General features: G+C 40.3%; 1 protein-coding gene across 1 annotated transcript in view; it reads right to left on the bottom strand.

Annotated features, from left to right (window-relative positions):
- LOC105908717 (chromatin assembly factor 1, subunit A (p150)) overlaps positions 1-21,662 on the bottom strand; it is a 134,686-nt gene that overhangs the window by 1,767 nt on the left and 111,257 nt on the right. The window contains exons 3-16 of the mRNA XM_031574927.1: positions 17,012-17,059; positions 15,428-16,017; positions 15,099-15,149; positions 13,113-13,351; positions 12,693-12,753; positions 12,094-12,162; positions 11,792-12,006; positions 8,673-8,844; positions 8,287-8,367; positions 6,119-6,214; positions 4,807-5,068; positions 3,172-3,313; positions 2,700-3,009; positions 2,491-2,572 (exon numbers count right to left, since the gene is read on the bottom strand). Of these exons, the coding sequence (XP_031430787.1) occupies positions 2,491-2,572; positions 2,700-3,009; positions 3,172-3,313; positions 4,807-5,068; positions 6,119-6,214; positions 8,287-8,367; positions 8,673-8,844; positions 11,792-12,006; positions 12,094-12,162; positions 12,693-12,753; positions 13,113-13,351; positions 15,099-15,149; positions 15,428-16,017; positions 17,012-17,059 (2,418 nt within the window). The remainder of the gene's footprint in view (positions 1-2,490; positions 2,573-2,699; positions 3,010-3,171; positions 3,314-4,806; positions 5,069-6,118; positions 6,215-8,286; positions 8,368-8,672; positions 8,845-11,791; positions 12,007-12,093; positions 12,163-12,692; positions 12,754-13,112; positions 13,352-15,098; positions 15,150-15,427; positions 16,018-17,011; positions 17,060-21,662) is intronic.

The following is a 21,662-nucleotide window of genomic DNA, read 5'->3' as shown; positions in this document are numbered from 1 at the left end:
CTGCCAAGATCAGACTTCCATCTAAATGAATTGGGGAATGATCCATAACTCCACATAGGATGGGAAAACGGACATCACTTGAATTCAACATTCGTTCATCAACCGCCCAAATAAGGCCGAAGACTACTATTTTGGGTTGACTTGCTCACTGTGCATGCATCAGATTTCGTGCTATTGTTGCTATGGTAGCAAAGGAAATAAACAGAATGCTCAGGTAACGCAGAATGCCTTTTCCAACGACTGGATTGCTCTTGATAATCCAGGACAGGACATCCAATGACAGCGCCACCATGTTTAGTGTTACAGACTTCCCTATTCATTTCCCCATCAGTGGTTTGTCTCCTAGAATATCTCTGGCTATATGCAAATCTGACTAGCTGGCTGCTAGCTACATTATTTCACACTTCAAACAGATTAGGGGCAGTGTCATTTCTTCACGTTTTTTGGTTCTGAACGTTTTAAACTAAGATTCTTGCATACAGCACCTTTAAAGAAGCTATGAGCCGCCAATAAAAGTAGCCTGTTCAAAAGTATTTTCAATGTGACATTTCTTTTTTGTCTTTTTATGCAAATTCCCATTTAATAATGCCTCTTATCTTGTCAAGATTCATTTGTCAAGAATGACCAGTGGAGTTCTTCGCCTCAGTCTTGTTCAATATTTGTATTTTGGGACACCGTTGGGGCTTTTAACCCCTACTTAGACTACAGACTTTGACAGTATTAGGGATGTATAATGATATTTGGCACAACATCGATATCACACAATAAAAAAACGTATAGGTGAATTATGGGCAGACATGAACATTTCTGCCCGTGTTCACTAGGGATGAGCATCTCCATCACTGAGGCCGATGCCATACACATCTTGATGCACTGCCAATGATCCAATGCATATGAAGATACAGTACCAGTCAAAAGTTTGGACACACCTTCTCATTTTTTGAGAAGTTTTTTCTTTAATTTTTATTATTTTCTACATGGTAGATAACAATTTTTTTGTTTAGTACATCATTCCATATGTGTTCTTTTGTAGTTTAAATGTCTTCAGTATTAATCTACAATGTAGAAAATAATAAAAGTAAAGAAAATAATTCTCAAAAAAATGAAAGGTGTGTCCAAACTTTTGACTGGTACTGTACATATGAAGCAACTGCTAATGTGATACGATTCACCCCTATTGAAATACAGTACGATTCGACACAATTTGATTCAACACATTGCGATTCAAGGCAATACGATGCAAGGAAAATAATTTGATGATGTATAATTCAATATGGAACAGAACAGATAGTTTGATTTTAATTCTCTGTTTTTTCTCAAGCAGCCAGCCAATCATAAATTAAGGCAATTTTGACTTCACATTTTTACTTAATTTCTCTAGTACTGCAACTCGGTAAAGATCTCGGGGTATGTCAGACAAAAATCAGTTCAGTGTTGCCATTTTTTATATGTTTTATTGGATATTCTAAATAATAAGTTAATTATCTTCGTAAGGAGTTATTTGTTAAATTTGGTGGAACCAGTCCAGAAGAAATTGTGAAAATATTTAAGGTATCACCACCATCATCATCAACAGAAAATCAACCTTGGAACTTTGTGATGTGTAAATGGAAATGAATGCATAGCAACCCAGAGGGCTCCTTCCTGCCATTCAATCATTATGAAACTGAAAGACAGCTACACATATCAAAGAATAACTTGTTTGGACAGTTTATTCTAAGGTTTAGTTAAAGGCTCATTCTAGCTGTCGTAGCCCTGTGTAACCTATTCAGGGACTAAAATGTCATTAAAGCTGTGCTTCATACGGATACTGAATGTCTATTCATGAACTGAAATATGAAAAGTATAGGAGCCAATTGCTAGCCTATGCTAAAGGTAGCGGCCCTTTCTTCACCGCTTTTAGTCCAAAGAGGTCAGCTGTACTCTGTGCCATCTCAGAGGCTTCTGGAGGATTTAGCTTCAAGAAGCTGTGGGCTTCCTTAGGCTGATGTACTTAGAGCCACGGTACACTATGCCTAGCAGTCATTACATGACCGGAGACAACGCTTTGCAGTTCAGGCAAGGCCAGGTATCTGAAAAGTAGAGAAGCTCTTCACTGATGCCACTCATATTGGCTTTACCACGGACACCTGGATATCCTGTCCGGAAGCCCCGTCAGCATGTTGAGCCTCACTGCCCAGTGGATTGACAAGTGTCTGACACTTGCAGGAATGCTCAGGTTCTTACACAGCAGCTGCATTTGCGTGTCCTGTCTGAGCGCAGCATGGCGGACGTTGTGCCCATGGGAAGGAGACAAGTGGGGCATTTCAAGCCCTTGTAAATTGCATGCAGTCACCTACGAGGTGTACAGAAGGATCTCGGGATGACTTCAAGTTGCGGCAAACCGATGGAATTTGTCATTTTGTATGATGCAAATCTTTGTTGCACAGACGAGGGCACTAGGTGCATAGGCTGCTGCTTTTGAGCTCAAATCAATTCTTACCAACTCACCAGATTCAGTATTGATGTAGACGCAGTCTTCTTCCTCATCCTCTGTGTCCGCCTGAAAACCATCTGTCTCCATGACCGCTGTCTGGGTGAGGAAACATTGACCAACATTTCAGTTTGATTTCCATTTCTCTAAATCACTTAAAAAAAGTCAAATGTGGATACACTAAACATCTGCTTAAAAAAAAAAAAAAAAGACAAAAAACCCTTACTTGTTCCTGGTCTACAGACTTCTTCATGAACTTTTTGATTGACATACTACCAGCAGATTTCCTCTTGGAGGAAAGCGTGGGAGTAGGCTGTGGGGTAGTTGGCGAGTTGCCCTGTGAAGTAATTGGCATCTGGGGATCCTCACGACACTGTTGCACACCAGGTGTGAGGTAGTTCCACTGACAGGGCACAGGTAAGGACTCGAGACTGAAGCGTGCCAGGACTTCCGCATGGACATACCAGCAGCAGCGCCTAAAGCAGGATCGCTTGGCATACACCGCACTCTCCTTTATCAGACGCTTCACACCCACTCTGTAGACCAAAACACAAACACCTCAGAAAGACTTTCACAGCAACCAGACCTGCTTTTTTCACTTGAGTGAAAGTGTGGGTAGTGACAAGAGCAATATTTCTTAACGGCAAGCATAGAATAAAAAAAATGGCAGAACGTTTGTATTCTCTGATTTCTGTTACCTGGTGGGAATGCTGTCTCCAGAACCCTGGGGGCTGCTCACAACACAAGTTGCCTGCTGACGACAAAACTCCTGGAACTCGGAGATGATAACTTTACTGCTGTTGATATTACCATGCAGCAACGGTAGAAGCTGGGGAAGCACTGCAAGACCAAAACATGTGTCTCAAATACACGATTCAGAAACCCACGGAACCAAAATGTTGTCAACACTAAGTTTAGTTTGAACTATGTTAAGATGGGTCTCAATGTAAAAAATAAAAAGGCCACACTATTCAAATGACATTAGCCATCCTTTTAAGTTCTTTTTACAAGGCCTCAGCTTAACTCAATCAATCAATTCAGGGATACATAACACACTTATGTGGCAGTATATATGTATAGGCATATGTTTCTTCACATGGATAGGCCTAGGTGTGGTGGCCAATTTGAAAGCGCGTGCAGCTGTGCGGTTCTCATTTGATGCATGGCATAACCTTCAAAAATATTATAGATTTTCCAACTGGAGACAACTAGGAGACATTCAGTTTCATGAAAGGATATTTAGAAACACGCACTCAGTGATGTTTGAATGATAATGCCTATGCAATCCATTTGCAGCCTAGTTTTAGTACACATTCAGAATAGGCCCGTAGCATTAAACTTTAATGCTAGCTTGCTAAGGAATGTAACAGTACGTTTCATCATGAATAATAATGACTGAAGTTTCAATAGTGGCGCTAATTCAGTAGAAGACAAAAAAAAGACATAGGGGAAACGCTGTACATCATCAAATTTCATGAATTTTCCAAAACTTTCCATGAATTGGGATTTTAAAATTCCCGAAATTTTACGGAATTTCCTCAACCAAGGGAACCCAATGGAGAAATTGAACATCTTTACATACTTGCACATCTTTGGAAATACACCACAGTGCATGTTCATTACTTGGAGGTATTTAATATCTGTTCTATTTCGTCTAACTAGCCCTACTTTCTACTTAGGTTAATTAGCCAATTTTACTGCTGGAAATGTGGCAAGAGTACACAGTGTTTTACTAAGACAGCAGTGCTACAAATGTCAGTCATAGACACCTTGTTCCTTAGAAATAGACAAGTAGAAATTGTGAGTGGAAATTTATATATTCTAATAATAATTAGAAATCAAGCCATTTCCAGCAGTAAAATTGGCCAATTAACCTAGATTGCGTCTGGGTCCGGATCCGGATTTGTCACTATTCAGCTCCGGATCCGGACCGTGGTCCGCCTATTGACTACCCCTGCCCTAAATGATACATCCAACATCATATTACGACAGTGCCATATCAGGGAGCTTGTGTAGCAAACATCTATGCTGTGACAGAGGACCTTGCTCTTGTGGGTGACTGAGTTGTTCTGAAATACAGACTGACTAAAATGAGGGAACAGCTGCACTGAGGAGATTTAATTATTCACAGCATGGAACCCATAATTAGCGCCACTAAAATGAACAAGAGAAACGGTCTCCAAGTCAGCAATCAGTCTGTATAAGCGTACCAACATCAAAGTGTTCTGACTGATACCTTATTGGATTGAAATTTTACTTTCTTGAAAATACAGAAAATAAATCTCACTGAAATCTCTTTGCATAGTACATTTAAAGGGTACCCCTAGACCTACATTCATCACGCTGCTGCCCAGGTGAATTGGCAGGTGAGGAGGGTTCATCTTTGGGGAGGGGCTCCAGAACAGCGATGGCATGGGCCTTCAGCATGTCCATCTGAGTTGGGGAAAACTCCTTCTCTCTCTCTCTCTCTCCGTCCCATAGGCAGCCAGTGATAACAGCCTCCAGCACCTTCACCTTCTTCTTAGCAAGCAGCTCATCCCACTCACGAGCCTTCAGTTTTTGACGCAACTTCTGCTTCTCAAGGTCTCCCACTTCCTGCACAACACAATGTTTTAGGAAATGACATACACTACCGTCTTCAAACCTGTGTATTGATGACACACACTACTGTCTTCAAACCTGTGTATTTATGGCACCCATGTATTGTGTAGGGTTCAGGCCCTGAGCCCTGTTAAGCGCTTTGAGACTCTTTCATTGCTTTGGCGCTATATAAATCAAATTGAATTAAATGTACACACGTAAAACTAAATGCCATGTAGTTGTGGTGCGAGCACTAAAAAAACATCTAAAAGTTGTATGAAGTAGGGACGGGCATTTCAAGCAAAAATAATACATCTACATGCATCACACATCTTATATGCACGCTTTCACTGAGCAGAGACGATTTCAATGCTACGCTTGTGGCTTATGTGTAAATCGAAACTTATTACTTCAGGAACTACTCTAATGTACATTTTTCAAAATATGAATTCTGATCAATTACCCATCCACCCAAACAAAGTGGCCTACGTCTGATTGTGTTAGTTATTTTCTTGACGTTCCATGTTGTCAGACCCTACTAATAACATTTACGAACCTGTCAGAGGCTAGCATTTTATTTTATGCCTTTATTTGGACAGGACAGTGAAGTGTATGACGGGAAGTGAGGCGGAGAAGAGGTGGGGAGAGGACCGGGAAACGACAGCAGGCCAGACTTGGACCTGTGTCCCCGCGGGCAATGAAGCGCGTAACTGGGGGGCCTTATCGGCTTGTGTTGCACCACCGTGCCCCAGAGGCTAGCATTTTTTGTTAGCATTCTGGCTCAATACAGGACAGTTTTCAATCGTTTTTGTCCCTAGTAAAATGTTGACCTAAAAAATATCTAAAAATAGGAGCCTTTAACCAATCTCTGTGTGGGATGAAGCCCAGAATGTATGTACTGTTCGCAGAAGTCGCCAAAAGCCAAAGTCTCCAAACAGCGTTGTTCTTGTTGTCAAATTTCCAGTGTGTTCTCAACCACAGAAAGAAGAGGAAAAACAAACAAATAATAAATAAATAAATAAAACATATTGTCTAGAGAGGGGAAATTCAGACATAATACTTTACCTCCCCCAGAGCCCCTTCACCATCTGACAGGTATCCATGTGGTACAAAGAAAACGTCATCGTCACTGTCATCTTCTCCGTCTCCGTCCTCATCATCCTGCAAAAATAAGTAGGTAGACAAACTTGTACATTCACACCAGGGTTCTTGCACCATTTCAAAAGTAAAATGTAATGCTTTTTAAGACCTTTTTAAGACCTCAACAAATATAATTTAAGACCCAAAAATGTCACAAAACAACAACATGCATTGCATGAAGGAATCATATCAAATAATGAAAATAATAACTTTTTGAAAACATTAATGTTATCACATGACTTCATGAGAGAAACCAATGAATAGAGAGGTCCATTGTTTTGTAACATCCCAAATTCATCATCAGTAGTCCAGAATCGCAAATGAAGGTCCATTTGTTTGCTCTTTGTCGTTTTATTCATACTTTCGTCAAACATGACAACATATGGTTTCTCACTAACGCTGCACGATAGCTCCTTCTTGATGAATGAAGCGATGCCATATTTGGCGACATATGCCGTTTTTTTTTCACTACAGGTGAATGACTTTGCAAGCTGCGAATCGGGGAACATGGCAGCAAAGACGCCACGTATGTCATCGTTAGATTTAAATGAATTGTGCCTCGTCACAGTATGGAGAACCCACAGTACCTCTGCCTTTTGGGTGTCTGGCGGTGAAATGAAACTTGTTACAGCCGACTGAGAGGTGGCATCTGAACTTGTATCGTCGTTAGTAGGGATGGGTATCGTTTGGGTTTTTTCCGATACCGGTGCTAAACCGATACCGGTGCATAAACGGTGCCTGAACCGATACTTTTTTTAAAGCACAAAGCGACGATTGACGACATTAAAGAAAGGCTTTTTTTATTGCCAAGGCAATTTTTTTTTCTTCAAATTGAACAATATATTAACTGTTTAAAGTATATTATAAATATAAATACATACAAAACACTTGGCTTCCAACTACAGCTTCAAACTTTTTAACTTCAAACTATGAACATTATATTAACTGTAAACAACAGTTTATAGTATACTTAAATAAATATAAATAAATACAAAAAACAGCTTCAAACTTCTTTTGCAAAAATAGTATTATTGGAGTCAAAAATGTATTATTTTGTTTGCATTTATTTCATGAAATTTCACCATTTTATGATTTGTTTATACCTATCTTTTCTATCTTGTTTATAGTTAATCTTGTTACTTGAACACACCGAGTACGAGAAAATGTGTACTGCCCCTTTAAGAGACTACCTTTAGCTGTCATCTCCGTTTATTTTCCAGTCTTCGGTTGCTGATCTGCCGTTGACTCTTGCCTTCTCTCCCCTCTTTTCACGCAATTGTTTTGTTGCATTTGCTGCACGTCGCGATGTTTTAATCTTTTTGTGCGAAATACAGTGACACTTTTGACCGTTTACCTTTCGGTATTTTCTCTGTTAAAAGGTTGATTGGCTAGTTCTGTTTGTGCTTGTTCTGTGAAATGCTGCCTGCTCTTCACTGTCATAAGACTGTTGCTATGAAAACACCAATGAGCGTGAGCGACACAGGAAAACGTTTATATTGGGAGCTGGGGCAGTTTTACATGTGCCCCATGGAATCTGCCTAGCGACCGTGTTCAATTGGCTCAGGCACCGAAATGAAGCACCGAAATCTGCGTTGCACTTCCCCATCTTCTTTGCATTTTGAACCTCACATCGACAACCGCGTAATGGCGACACGCAGCCTGACGTCAGCGTCTGTAGCCGACCGACCGTAAACAGCTATTAAATTGCGGAGACTCAATTCACACAATACTAAATGAATCAACTATGAGATGTTTTACCATGCGCCACTGTGCTTTCTCATCGTCATTAAGCGCACCGGCAAAAAAATTAATACCTACAGCAACTTTACGTGAAATTTAAGACAATTTAAGACCTTAATTACCCGAATTTTAATTTAAGACATTTTAAGACTTTTTAAGGACCCGCGGGAACCCTGTCACACCTCACAAGGAGAAATCCTGACGGCACAAGACATACCCACATAACACTAACTTACTGTACACATAATACCTGGTTATTTCTCAAAATCTCTAAAAGAAATTGGTTTCCCCCTCATCTTATGAGCTATAACATTAGTAGAGTTGTGAACCGAATGACCAAGACGTGCACTCACTCCCTCGCTGTGTGATAGAGACTCTCCAGGCTCGTCTTCCTCCCACTCTTCATCGCTGTCTACTTCATAGTCAAAAAGCTCCTGTAGAAAGACACAGACAGGTTGTTAAAAAGGTGCACTTCTCAGGACATGCTAGCTGTCGACAAATGAGCTAAATAATGTATGCGCTACACTCCAAAACTAATTTGGGTTAGCACTTCAACTTCTGCTTTTGATGCTTCAACTTTATTTATAAATGTAAAACCCAGCTTCCTATAAACACACACCTTGAAGAAAGTGTACAAATCCTGCATATCACTTTTTAAAACACAGAAAAATACAAACACACCATTTGGTCATACAACAAAGCCATTATTCCACCTCTAAGCGATCCTGTTTAAGACTACCTTGTCTTGTTGGATGGGGCAGCGTGCAGAGATGCATGTGCTCTTTTTACTCCAGGTACCCCAGTAAGCAGGCCGGTAATTCTCATGGAACTGCAGGAGCTTCATCCGAGCCCGATACTGCTGGTCAGGCGCACCATTAGTCTTTGGCCCCTTCACCACAACCAGCTCGTCACTGAGATTAGAACAGAAGGTTTAGAAGAGTGTTATTAGAGCTATTCACACACATTTTTTAAAACAATGTACCGGTAAGTGAACAGTAAATAGAATCCCTGCAGAAGACAGACATTAAACAATGAGACTTAAATGTAGGGCCAATGATTTTCCGCGATAACGGAAAACGGACGGAATTCGCGGAATGAACCCTTTGAAACGGAATTGCAACTTTCAGGCGGAAACATCATTTTGTTCATACAAATCGCCCAAATTCCCCTGTATTTTGGACTGCAAGGCTATATTTCTTTCAAATAAACACAACAACGATTGCAACGATGAACAAACATTAATTAAGAACAAAACCACTGAGAAAATGTCACGTCTGCTCTGAACTCAGCTCCGGGCACACCCCCCTTTTTAACGGTTGACCCACACTAGTCTTCCCAATCGCATTTAAAACAAAAAATGTTTAGTCTTCTGTTCTGTTGATGGCTGGCAAACAACAATCTAAGAAGGGCACGTATTATCCACTCATTTTAAGCCATCAATCTACCCAAATGAGCTGAAACGGAAAAAAACGGAATTCACAAAATGTGAAACGGAAAATGCATTTTTTTTTTTACGGAAAATCATTGACCCTATAAATGTTAATGCCATATTATAATCTCTTTCATGAATGTAAGAAATAGACACAAACTCAATAGTGATTGAGGGATATGCAAAAGTTTGGGAACCCTAATACCAGTCATGACTGAGTTTTAAGCAGTTTACATTTATACATTTTCACCCACTCTTTGCAGATGACAGTTCTGGGCCCGTAGTTATCAAGCCTATCAGAGTAGGAATTATCAGAATTTCTATCATCTCACATTTGATTTTGGTTGCGATTCCCACTTTCCCAGCATGTCAAAAGATTATTGTGTATGGTACTAGTTCACCAGGGGATCGATTAACGATTGATAAACGTTTAGTGTCAGTTCTCAAATGACACCATAAAACTAAATAAATGTTTTTCTCTGTGAGTGGGAATGAGGTATTTATGTGTGTGTGTGTGTGTGTGTGTGTGTGTGTGTGTGTGTGTGTGTGTGTGTGTGTCTGTCTGTGTGAGAGTGAGTGAAGGGAAGGACTGTAGTATTTTTGCTTGAAATGCCAATCCCTACTTCATACAACTTCCAAATTCCACTCGCACCACAACTACATGGCATTTAGTTTCACGTGACGCAGTGATGTGATGTTGAATAAACTGTGGTTAATATACAGGTGCGGTCAATACACAATACGTTTTATTAAAGTACAGAAAATACTACAATAAGGTTTATATATGTTGCGGTTAATAGTCGAGGAAATACGGTATGCGTCGTTATTTCATATGGCTCATGTTATTGTACGAGGAGTCACAAACAAAACAAAAAACAAACAAAACTTAGAGTTATATACATATATATATATAGCTTGCACGGCCCCAGAGTGTAAGAGTAAAAGGTTTTTAGTTAGAGAGCGGAATTGTTTCCCGGCGCGGCATTTGGCTGAAAACTACGAGTTTGGAGATTAGGCCTAGGCCTAGTGAAATGTATTAAAATCTGATTAAAATATATTGTAGTGTCAAGTGTATAATATTTTCAATTGCTCTGTATATTCTTAAATAATAAATATTTTAAATTACCTTAAAATGATTAAATAAACATTTTGTTTATAAAGTATGTTTTCCATGTTTTTTTTTTTTAATGTTATTGTCTTATTACTGCTGTATCTTATTAAGTTGCTGATTGCTTGCTTGCAAATATGTTAATGTTGTATATACCCTAGAAGTATTCGTTCCTGGTTAACAACTGAAGCCAGGCCTAATAACTTTGCTTCACTTCATTCAACTATACTATTTTAAATATATACATATAAAAAAACTGCATTTGACTAAAAGTTTGCTATGCAGTTATGGTTAGAAATATTTTACAAATGGCCGTTGGGGATTTCCAGAGATTTTTGCGTGAGCATTTCATTAAGTTCTGCAATTAAATAATTCATAATTATTTCTTAAAATTATAATGACTTTCTATAATTAATAACTTTAAAATGAACATGTTATTGTGACACCCCTCCCTTAAAGCGTATGGGGAATGAGTCTTTAGCATGAGATGAGAAGAACTAACGAAGCCCCCTACGGTTCAATATTCACCGGTGAACCGCGGTATTATGTCAATTTCCTATAATTCCAATAATTTTCAAAACTTGATTTACTGCACTGCTGATTACACACACGTTGTACATTCAGACGCACAGAACATCTCTGGAGCCTGTTAAAATGTCCCTGGAGCCTATCAGCGTGCTGTATGCAAATAGGAGCTGGAGAAGAGAGGGGAAACTAAAAACTAAATCATCTCAGCTCCAACTTGACCATGGAGAACGCTAGCTAGACAGAAACAAAGTGTGGGAACATTTTATAAGAGGATAAGAAGACCGTAAAACAACATAGTAGAGTCTGCACACGTTGCTTTGCCACTGCTGGCTACTCTAACATGAGGTCTCATTTACATTGCCAGCACTCCCAGGTGGAGCAAGTAGAGTCCACCCGTTAGCTAAAACACAATCTCTCGCTGTTGCCTTCCAACAAAAATGACACGAACAAAAGAAAAAAAAACTAAGCAAAGAAAACTAGAAGGCCACTTGGAGAACACAGAACCCCAAAGGCCACATCTCGCAACGTTAGAAAAAGTGAAACTACATTCCTAATTATTTTCAAATATATCTGCGACTCCGTGATCTTTTCCTTCCTTCCAACAACACGTCAACATAATTATAAACTTCAAAGTGTCCTACTTTCAAAACCAGTTATTTTCTTGCCAGGGCAGAAGTTATTTATTGTTTAGAATTTATGTACGTTTACAGTCAGGGTTGTACAGAAAAACCTTTCATGAAAGTGGGAAAATGAATTAGGTGAATCTGTGGTGATGCTCTAAGCCGTGTCCTACCTTCCTGGATCCTGGTGTTTGGGTTTGGGTTTGGTTGGACCAGAGCAACGTGGCTTCCTCCTCGTCAGTTCCTTCAGCCAACTGGCGCTCCTGTCTGGCTTAGCCAGGTACTGGTCTAAAACTGCATTCTCACACGGCACTCGACACAATGGTGCCAAACACATGTGTTCTTTGATCTCAAATGGAGCAAATTTGCCACAAGCAGATGCAAGCGTCTGAAAGAGAGAGGTCTCATCAGATTTCCATGATGATTTGTTTTTAATATAGAGATATAAACACTCCAAAGCTGTATGAAATCTAACCTTTGGCGCAAGCTGAGCCTTGGGCTTCTGCAAGAAGCGTGTGATCTCGGCTTTCTCAGCTTTAAGCCTCTGAAAAAAAAGAGGGACATTTTCTATTACTATAATGAACTCTCCTGGAAGAAAAGAAACCCAGACTGTATGTCGTGAAACTGTATTGGTTAGAAGTCCTGAAACCAGAGGTCCCTAATGTGCAGCTCATGACAGGCACTGGCCTCCACACTTCCTATAAGGCTGATCTAGGTATCGACTCAGGTGCAGCTGAAAAAAGGATGAGAACGGCTTCAATGTATATCATGAAATTGCCATGACAATCTACTCTTTACAACCTTTAAAAAGTAGGCCGTTTCTGTTGAGCCAGACACTGGTAAAATAACAACGGCTGCTGTTGCTGTTTTCACCAGATGCTCGAGGGCTTGTAGCAAGACATGGGAATTATGCACATGACTAAGTGTAAACATGTAGTCCATTTCAGGCCAACGATCCATTGCCAAAATAAACAGATACGAGTCACTTGCATTGACTAATTTGAACTGTAAAGGCAAGAACTGTGACTTCGCATGCATTTGGATCTGGTCCAGTCATCACAAAAGTTAACGTACATCCTTCTCCTCTTTCATCCGTTTTTCCTCCTCCTTCTTTCGCTTTTCTTCAAGTTTTGCCCTGGGGTAACGAAACAAAAAAGGACAAAAATAGCACATTACCAGGTTAAGACTTTTCCGTCGTAGCTTTTCCACTCATTTTTATTTGGATAGGCTTGCCACGCTCATTAACATTTAGGACATGGGGTTTTCAATCCAGCTCCCGCCCCCTTGAACTGAAAATATTAATATCACTTCTGCAAGCATAACTTAGGGGCGTGTTACTATAATACACTTGATTGTGTGTAAATCTAATGATGACAACCAATGATGATAAGCTCAATCAGATATGTAGGGCAGAGAAACATGGGAATATGCTGTGTGAGGGGATGTGTCTGCATTACCGTGCACGAGGCCATCACAGATAGCAGAGATACTCACTCTTGCTTAGACTTGCGTTCTTCTGCCTTGGTCTTCAACTTTTCTGCCTTTTCTTTCTCCTCTTTTTCCCTTTTTTCTCTCTTTTCCCTCTCTTCTTTTTCTTTCCTCTCCTTCCTCTCTTTCTCCTTCTCTTCTTTCAGTCTACGAGCCTCCAGCTTCTTTTTCTCATTCGCAGCTTTGGCCTCCAAGCGCTGTCTCTCCCTCTCAGCACGTTGGTGTTGCCTCTCATCCTCCTTTATCTGGAAGACAAAGTGTTCAGAAATCCACTTCTTTGCACCCCAAAATACGACTCTTCAACTAAGATAGAAGAGAACACCCCTTGCACTGCTTACACATGGTCTCATTCATGAATCCTTGGTACATGTATGAGTAGTTATTCATATAGCCACGGACTGATTCACAATTGCTGAATGCCAATTTGGTAATTAGCATATGTTCAAGTATGCATGCTATAAGGAGGTGATCGTTAATAGGCAAACCGTAAATCCTCAAATAAAGACCGAGATCCAATTAGAGGCCGGGCTTCAGATAGTTACATTTACATTTACATTTAGTCATTTAGCAGACGCTTTTATCCAAAGCGACTTACATATGTGCGACTTACAATGTATACACATTTTACATTTTTACACTGATGGCACATTGCACATCAGGAGCAATTAGGGGTTCAGTGTCTTGCTCAAGGACGCTTCGACAGGGAATCGAACTAGCAACCTTCTGATTACTAAACGACTTCTCTACCTACTGTACCACTGTCGCCCATAGTAGCCGAGGGCGTGGTCGATACGGACAAATAAAGGCCGGGCCCCGTATACAAGCCGGGGGTAAAAAAAGGTACCGGTAGCCTATTTTACTGTAGCCTACCAGCATCAGTCCATCAGCACAAAGCAGACATCACAATTTAACTGCATCCAGGGTCCAGCTGAGCTAGGCTTCCCTAGTCTTATTTTTTAAATACATTTAAAGTTCCCTGTTATAGGCTAACTTTTGCAAACAAATTGTTTTCAAAATTTTCCGAGCTTCCTATGGAAATGTTCCGCCCGTTTGCAACCCTACTTATCACTCATTTAAATCTTCACCAACAAAAGTGTGCCATCTATAAAACTGCTCTTTCTCTCTCCAAATGGCACCTTGTGCCAAATCATGCAAGTCAATGATCAGCCATTGTAGTCCGTCCAGGGAGATGCCATAGCAAATTCATCAGATGTTTATATAATTTATAAAACACCTGCGTGGCGTACGTTGCAAATGGTCCACAACCCAAATGTGAAGTTTAGAAAACCGTGAAAAGCAGTGGATTTTTTCCCCCTGACTTCGATCTGTTAAAAGTACAGACTCCGTACTGATGAAATAGGGAAAATATGTCAAAGAGAAAGTAAAAGTTAAATACTAGCCCATTTTGGATTCACTTCTACAAAGCTGAATCAGAATACCAATAAAAGCATAGCAGAGACACCCAGAGCTAACGCTGATGCCCCTGCAGCTACTAGCACATGCACAGGCGAGCTGGGGGCTCGTCTCCCACCCAGTCACTCCCCAGAACCAGGTCCAGTTGAGGTTGAGAGCTCCTCTTAGGGAGACCGAGGCCATGCAGCGGCTGTCAGGTACATCTGCATGTCTAATGCCGAGTCAACTTCAGAAGAAGGAAGGAGTCACAAACATGACAGAGTGCTTGGAATTGGAGGGTGATGTGTTGGCAATGTTATACGTCGGCAAAAGAGCTATGAATTATCTGCAGCCACACAGAGCCAACGGACCAGGATAAACTATGGTATGGCATGACATGCATCCTTTTTCTGCCCAACCATCTGAACAAGTTTAAGCATACATACTGGCAGTCCTGTCAGTCTGCATTGCAGTGGTCTAAGCGAGATCTAGATGACATGGCATAGTCTAAACATGGCAACTAAAAATCCTCTTCACTAGCCTTTAAGGAGATTTTACCAGATGGAATGAAGGACATATGAATTTACTTTGACAACCTACCTTAAGAGAGTTTCTTTTCCCTTTTTTCATCTCTGAACTCTCATCAGGTTCCTTAAAAAAAAAAAAAAAAGATGACCACATTTAGATTCATATAGCATCCACCAATATAATTCAGATCTTTGAATTTGAAGATTCCATTCAGCCTGCAATGCTGACTCAAAATCCTACCCATTAAAATACAACCTGATGGCAGCGACCGGTCATGATTTTGAAAGTCGATGATTGATGATAACTATAATGCTAATGTTAAATATAAAGAAGCATTTCTTCTGACCAACAAACCACACAGTGTAAGTCTGTCCCTTTACCTTAATATAACATCCACTTACTTCAATAAATGATGGAGTGCGCTGAGCAGATTTGTTAGCCTCTGGTGAGCTCTCCGCAGTGGACAGAGAGCTAGACGAGGCAGGTGATGATAGCAGTCCACTCTCATGCCTCAATTCACCCTCAGAATCTTCTTGCATACTCTCCTCCATGACTGTATTCTCCTGAAGGTCACTTTTTTCCATATGACCATCACTCTGTTCTTTCACGGTCGGCACAGAAGACTGTGAATTGACGGGATGTGAAGCATCCAGAACCCCTGGTATGCGCTCATCTGTGGGAGGGGAGGGTTCTGGTACAGCACGTGGTTTCCGCTGATGGACAGTGTCCGAGGAATTGGAGTCTTCCGTCAAGTCAATTGTTACCGCTGGAGGACAACCAGGGTGCTTTTTTTTAATTACAAACCCATCTAGGGGCCCACGTCCATTAACTACAGGTGGTCGATGACACAAGGGGGGAGAAGAGTCATTCGCATCATTTTCTCCATCAGAAAGCCCACTTCCAAGGCAGGATGAGACCGGGGGACCTCGTGCTCTCTTTGTTTCCCGGTTCCCTTTGAGTTCAGGATTTAGCCGTTTGAAAGGGAGACGAGCTAAAAAGCAATGAGCATACCTACGATTAACCAATCTGCTAACACAATACACAAATATTCCAAGGGTGTCCAAACTAGTCTGCGGGGAATTTTTAATTTTTTTTTAAATGGCCTGCCATCAACATAAATGACAGTTAAATCCATTAGGATTTGAGCCATTGGTGGGGTTAAACAGAAGACGATTCTGATTCTTTATATAAACCTGTTTTTGCTGGTGAGATATGCAAACGCTTGACAGTCCTCTATGAATTGGAGTGAGTAGAGCTCAATGGTTCAAATAATTATTAACAAAAGGTCCATAAAGCAAAAATTCTATTCAAAATCAAAAATGTTGGCATGCAAAAAGTTGCAGGGAGCCAAAGCCAGCAAGTAGGGGTGGTGGGGAGCTGTGCGTGTCGTCATGATGGAGCAACCAAATGCTTGCACGCCAAAGTACAAGTCATTTGCACCAAATGTTCACTTCTCTTACCAGGGCCCTTCTCCCCCAATTGCTCAGTTTGGCCCCGGGCGGCGGGATAAATAACTCTTGTGTCATTACACTACAAGGTCATTATCTTACCAACATACAACGTACCAACATGGCATTAACGCACCTAAATCAGGTCTACATTGATGAACCTAGAGTTACCAACACAGCAACAAAAAGCATTTCTTTTCTAGTAGCAGCTTTAAAGGAGCAGTCCTTGATTCTGGCAAAAGGTGGTTGATATATGAGCTCAATAGTCAATCCAATTACACCGAGACCCTTTTCGTCTTTGGTCTTCCTCTACTTCCTGGAACTTCCTGTGTATAAATGGAGCCTCAAAAAAAATAAAAGGGTTTGGACACCCCTGGGATATTCAATTGAATTGACAATGCTTTTATAACGATGTATTTAAAAATAAATAAAGTAATGACGTGAATCTCTTTTAAAAACAGTTCCTTTTGCAATTACAATTACACAAATCTTTCATAAAAGTTGGGGGATTTTGACGTGTCCAATGACCCAACCTACCTTGGACAAGCTTCTTGGCAGAATTATTTTTGTCAGCACAATCCATACCTGAAACACATTTGGGAGAGAACACAGCTATTGTTAGACTTTCTTTTAATTATTTTGACCGGGTGCTGTTCTATTTCTCACAGAAATGATTCAGTACCCATTCACTGAAGTTGGAATAATACTACTTTCACTGTAATGACATGAGAAACCTTGCAGTAAATTTGGCGACCGATTTTAGCACATTTTCTATTTTTGTTTTCTTAACAGTTCGAGAAAAAGACGCCTACTATCGCGAGAAGGGTCTGTAACATTATAATTTGTTCGGGACATGACGGGTAGAAAGACAGACTGACTTAAGCTAAGGATAAACTTATCCCTTGCCCACTAGGAGTAATATGAGTATTCAAACATATTTAAGAGAACACGGAGTGAGGATGAGAGACGCACAGCACCACAGGGAGCATTTAGTGTGAAATGGAAATAAATAAACACATAAGCCTCAATAATTACATGTGTCAGTTACAACTGCAGTCACCAGTTAGATGAAATGCACAGACTAAACTAGATTCAAGCTTCATCATTAACAACATTTCAAAAGTTTTCCATGACGTTTAAAGGACCCATACTGAAATGTCTATGACCTTTCACAACATTATGATACACAAAATTGCGTACTACTCCAAAGGTTGGGTTTAGTTATTGAATGAAAATTCAACCTTTTCCATTCGTTTTCTAATAGACTCGTTAGGCTGCCAATTCCAGCGGAAGCATAGCAAAGCAGAAATTCATTATCCATGGAAGAATACGATATCATCATTAATTTCATTAGACCTGCATATGAAGAAAATCTAATTTGACTTTTCCAAAACTTACGATTAGTTTACCAGGGTTCCCACTCTAAGTCAAAAGGTCACATGCCCTGACTTTTCCCTGATTCAAAAAAGCTTGACTTCTAATGAATGGAAAAACAGCTGGGCAGACACAAACCAACCAGTTTGACATACAGTATAATACCCATCCGGACATATTTATGAAGGGCATTTAGCCTGCTTAACACTTGTTAAACATAGCTTGTACACGCACAGCTGAACAGCACCGATGAGTACAAATTAAGAATGACAATCAACACCTGTTTAGTTCTTCATATCCAACTTGGCTAATCGCATCATGATCAGTGTTCAAAATGAAACACCTGTTTAGTTCTTCATATCCAACTTGGCTAATCGCATCATGATCAGTGTTCAAAATGAAACACCTGCTTAGTTCTCCATATCCAACTTGGCTAATCGCATCATGATCAGTGTTCAAAATGAAACACCTGTTTAGTTCTCCAACTTGGCTAATCGCATCATGATCAGTGTTCAAAATGAAACACCTGCTTAGTTCTCCATATCCAACTTGGCTAATCGCATCATGATCAGTGTTCAAAATGAAACACCTGCTTAGTTCTCCATATCCAACTTGGCTAATCGCATCATGATCAGTGTTCAAAATGAAACACCTGCTTAGTTCTCCAACTTGGCTAATGGCATCATGATCAGTGTTCAAAATGAAACACCTGCTTAGTTCTCCATATCCAACTTGGCTAATCGCATCATGATCAGTGTTCAAAATGAAACACCTGCTTAGTTCTCCAACTTGGCTAATGGCATCATGATCAGTGTTCAAAATTAAACCCCTGCTGCATGGGGTCAGCCAGACCTGGATGCCTCCGTTACGACCTTTCAACGTACACGCTGTGTGAGTACGGTTTGAAGCCTAGACTGATGTGTGAGTACGGTTTGAAGCCTAGACTGCTGTGGAAACACTGGCAACATGTCTGATAAGAAATATCTGATAAGAAGCGAACATTTCTCTTCAGAATTTTATATTTTCAAATAGGAATTTTATATGGGATTCAAAAGCTATGGCGAATAATGTCTCAAATTGTTTTTGTAAATGCCTGTACCATGATCCACAAATATTCAATGATTTACAAATGTGTTTTTCCATCCACAAACACACAACTCCTTACCTATGACTTGTAGGTTCTCGTTTGAATAAATGTACTATGTGAAATTAACCCTTTTCTGACGAACCCTCAAATCTGTGTACCTGCTCGATCCCTAACATATATTTTCCATCAGTACATATTTAAATTCAGGTATCGGAATCGGATCAGAAATTGGTTCTTCTCTACTGGGTACAAATGGAAAAGCACTAAACTTTAGGGATGCACCGATACCACTTTTTTACAAACCGATATGAGTACGAGTATTTTTATTTGTGTACTTGCCGATACCGAGTACCGATACTTCTTAGATTTGGTCTCCATGAAAGTGCAATTAATTTGGAGGCAGATTTTATTTTATCCTCTGCAGATTATGTCAAGCCTATTGTACAAAATTAACAGAAGGCTATCCCAAGCCAAAAATTAACAGAGCTTTCTGGTTTTAACACACAAAAAAAAGCCTTCAAACAGACAATATCATCACATTAGACAAAATGCAAATATAACCAGATAAAGGCAATTCAATTTGCTGCATAGTTAACAACACAGTCTGCTTAACAAAAAGTGAACAGAACTATTACTGGATTAGCACAAGAGCACATTTCAGTTACAAAAGGATCAGAAGAATCTCCTGCTCAAGTACACAAACAATCACTTAACCTATGTGGCACAGTCTTTCTCTCTACCTCTCTCTCTCTGTGCGTGCGCGTTTTTTTCTTTTGCAAGACGTCAGTTAAGATTGGTTGCTTCGGTCTTGCGCCACTAGCATCAGTGAACTCTGTGTACTTAGCACTATGGTGTGTCTTCAGGAGTTTAATCAAATTGCTTGTGTTAAACAAAGTACTTTCCTTTCCGCCCCTCGACACCGTAGCAGTGCAGATCTTACACTGTGCCTTACTCCTGTCGTCGTCATTTATCTTAAAATGAGCCCAAATCGCCGTTAAGGCAGCTCAACGGAATTGCTTATCGCTAACGAGATGCTAGCAGCTAAATTTAGCGAAACCTGTATACTGAAATTCTTTGACACTATGACAAACTTTCCTAACACAGTCAAACATCAAGCAAATGCAACACAAGACGGCAAATACGCTACTTACTAGTCTGGCAGAGAGTGGTAGGACAGGTAGGACAATAAATCACATTTTGTGTCAGCATAGCCCGGCCAGTTTGATGCAGTGAAATACTGATGAGTGGTATCGGTGCTTGGTATCGGCAATTCAAAACGAGTACGAGTATTTTAACGAAGTATCGGCACCGATACCGATACTGGTATCGGTGCATCCCTACTAAACTTAAAGTTTCCCCATCACCAGATGGAATAGCTTTTGTCCTCTTTCAATCAGAAAGTCTCACTGGTACAATTAATAATCTTTTCAACCCTGCACCACTACACTACTACAACATCTGCATAATCTGTAGGCGATTTCAAATCACCTTACATTTTTTTAAGTAAATTTGTCATTAGAACACCAATTTGTCCAGTTCTGCTCATTTCTATTATGGTTTTGTGGTTCACATGAAGCCAAGTGGAAATCCAATTTTGAGACTGCCCAAACCTGTAGTCCTAACATAACCATCTTTAACCCAATAAATCAGTTTGAGAGTTAATTTATTTCCAGCTCTCGACACAGGTTGGGGAAAGCCTCTTGAGCCTGTCGCTGTAGTAGGCCTATCCATGCACCCATTTAGTGAGGTTTCTCATTATTTCATTACAGCGAGAGTGGTGTGAAAATGGTAAGCAAACACTGCTTTGTTTGGAGTTATTTCCTATAACAGGCACAGAAGGTTTGTGCTAGTTGGCCGTGGGCTGTAGTCTTTGCGGTGTGTTCAAGTGCAACTTTGTGGTCCAGACACAGGCAACGTGGGGCGACGCAACAACCGGCCTTCGTCGCAGCTAGTTCTTTGATGTCGGTTTGGTGTGTCTCTGGCTTAACATGCAGAGATTTGAACTATTCCTACATGACAACACTAAGCCTCACACTGCATTATAGAACACAGAACTATCAGTACAGCACAGTAAAGTGACAAAAAAGTTCACTTTGAATGGGTCACCAAAGGCATCGCCAACACATCTCTTGTTTTTTGCTGTTTTGACCATACACTACAGTGACATGGACAAACCTAGGATGTGCAAAAACCTTTTCAGACTGCAGCTCAGAAGGACCTGAAAAGAGTTTTCCATCTCTTCTCACCTAGACTACTGTAATTCCTTAAATACAGAGTTGACCCACTCCACTCTAGCGACTCCAAATGGTGCAAAATGGAACTGGAACAAAAGAAAGACAACCTTCCTCACGTCCACTGGTTACCAGGGAAATACAGAATTTATTTTCTCATTTTCTTATTTGTTTAAGGCCCTCAATGGATTAGCTCCACACAACACAACAGAACAATTCCATTCTTCACTCTCAGGTCAATCAGGTCATCGTCACAACTACTCCTTAGTCCATCACTCACGCCTCAAAACCAAATGTGACTAGCCTTCTTAGTTGCTGCCCCCAGACTCTGGAAGAGTCTCCAGTCAAACATCAAGTTCTTTTCCATCACTTCAAAATTTGAAGTAATATTATATTATAATAATAATAATTTCACAATTTCCTTTTTCTGCTCAATTCCTAATCCATGTTCTTTCTTACTTGTCATCAACAAGATTATTTGTACATTTTGGAGGGC

Source organism: Clupea harengus, chromosome 10 (assembly GCF_900700415.2).
Source record: "Clupea harengus chromosome 10, Ch_v2.0.2, whole genome shotgun sequence".
NCBI lineage: Eukaryota > Metazoa > Chordata > Actinopteri > Clupeiformes > Clupeidae > Clupea > Clupea harengus.
The sequence above is the reverse complement of the archived record's forward strand: the minus strand, read 5'-3'. Positions and strand labels throughout refer to the sequence as shown.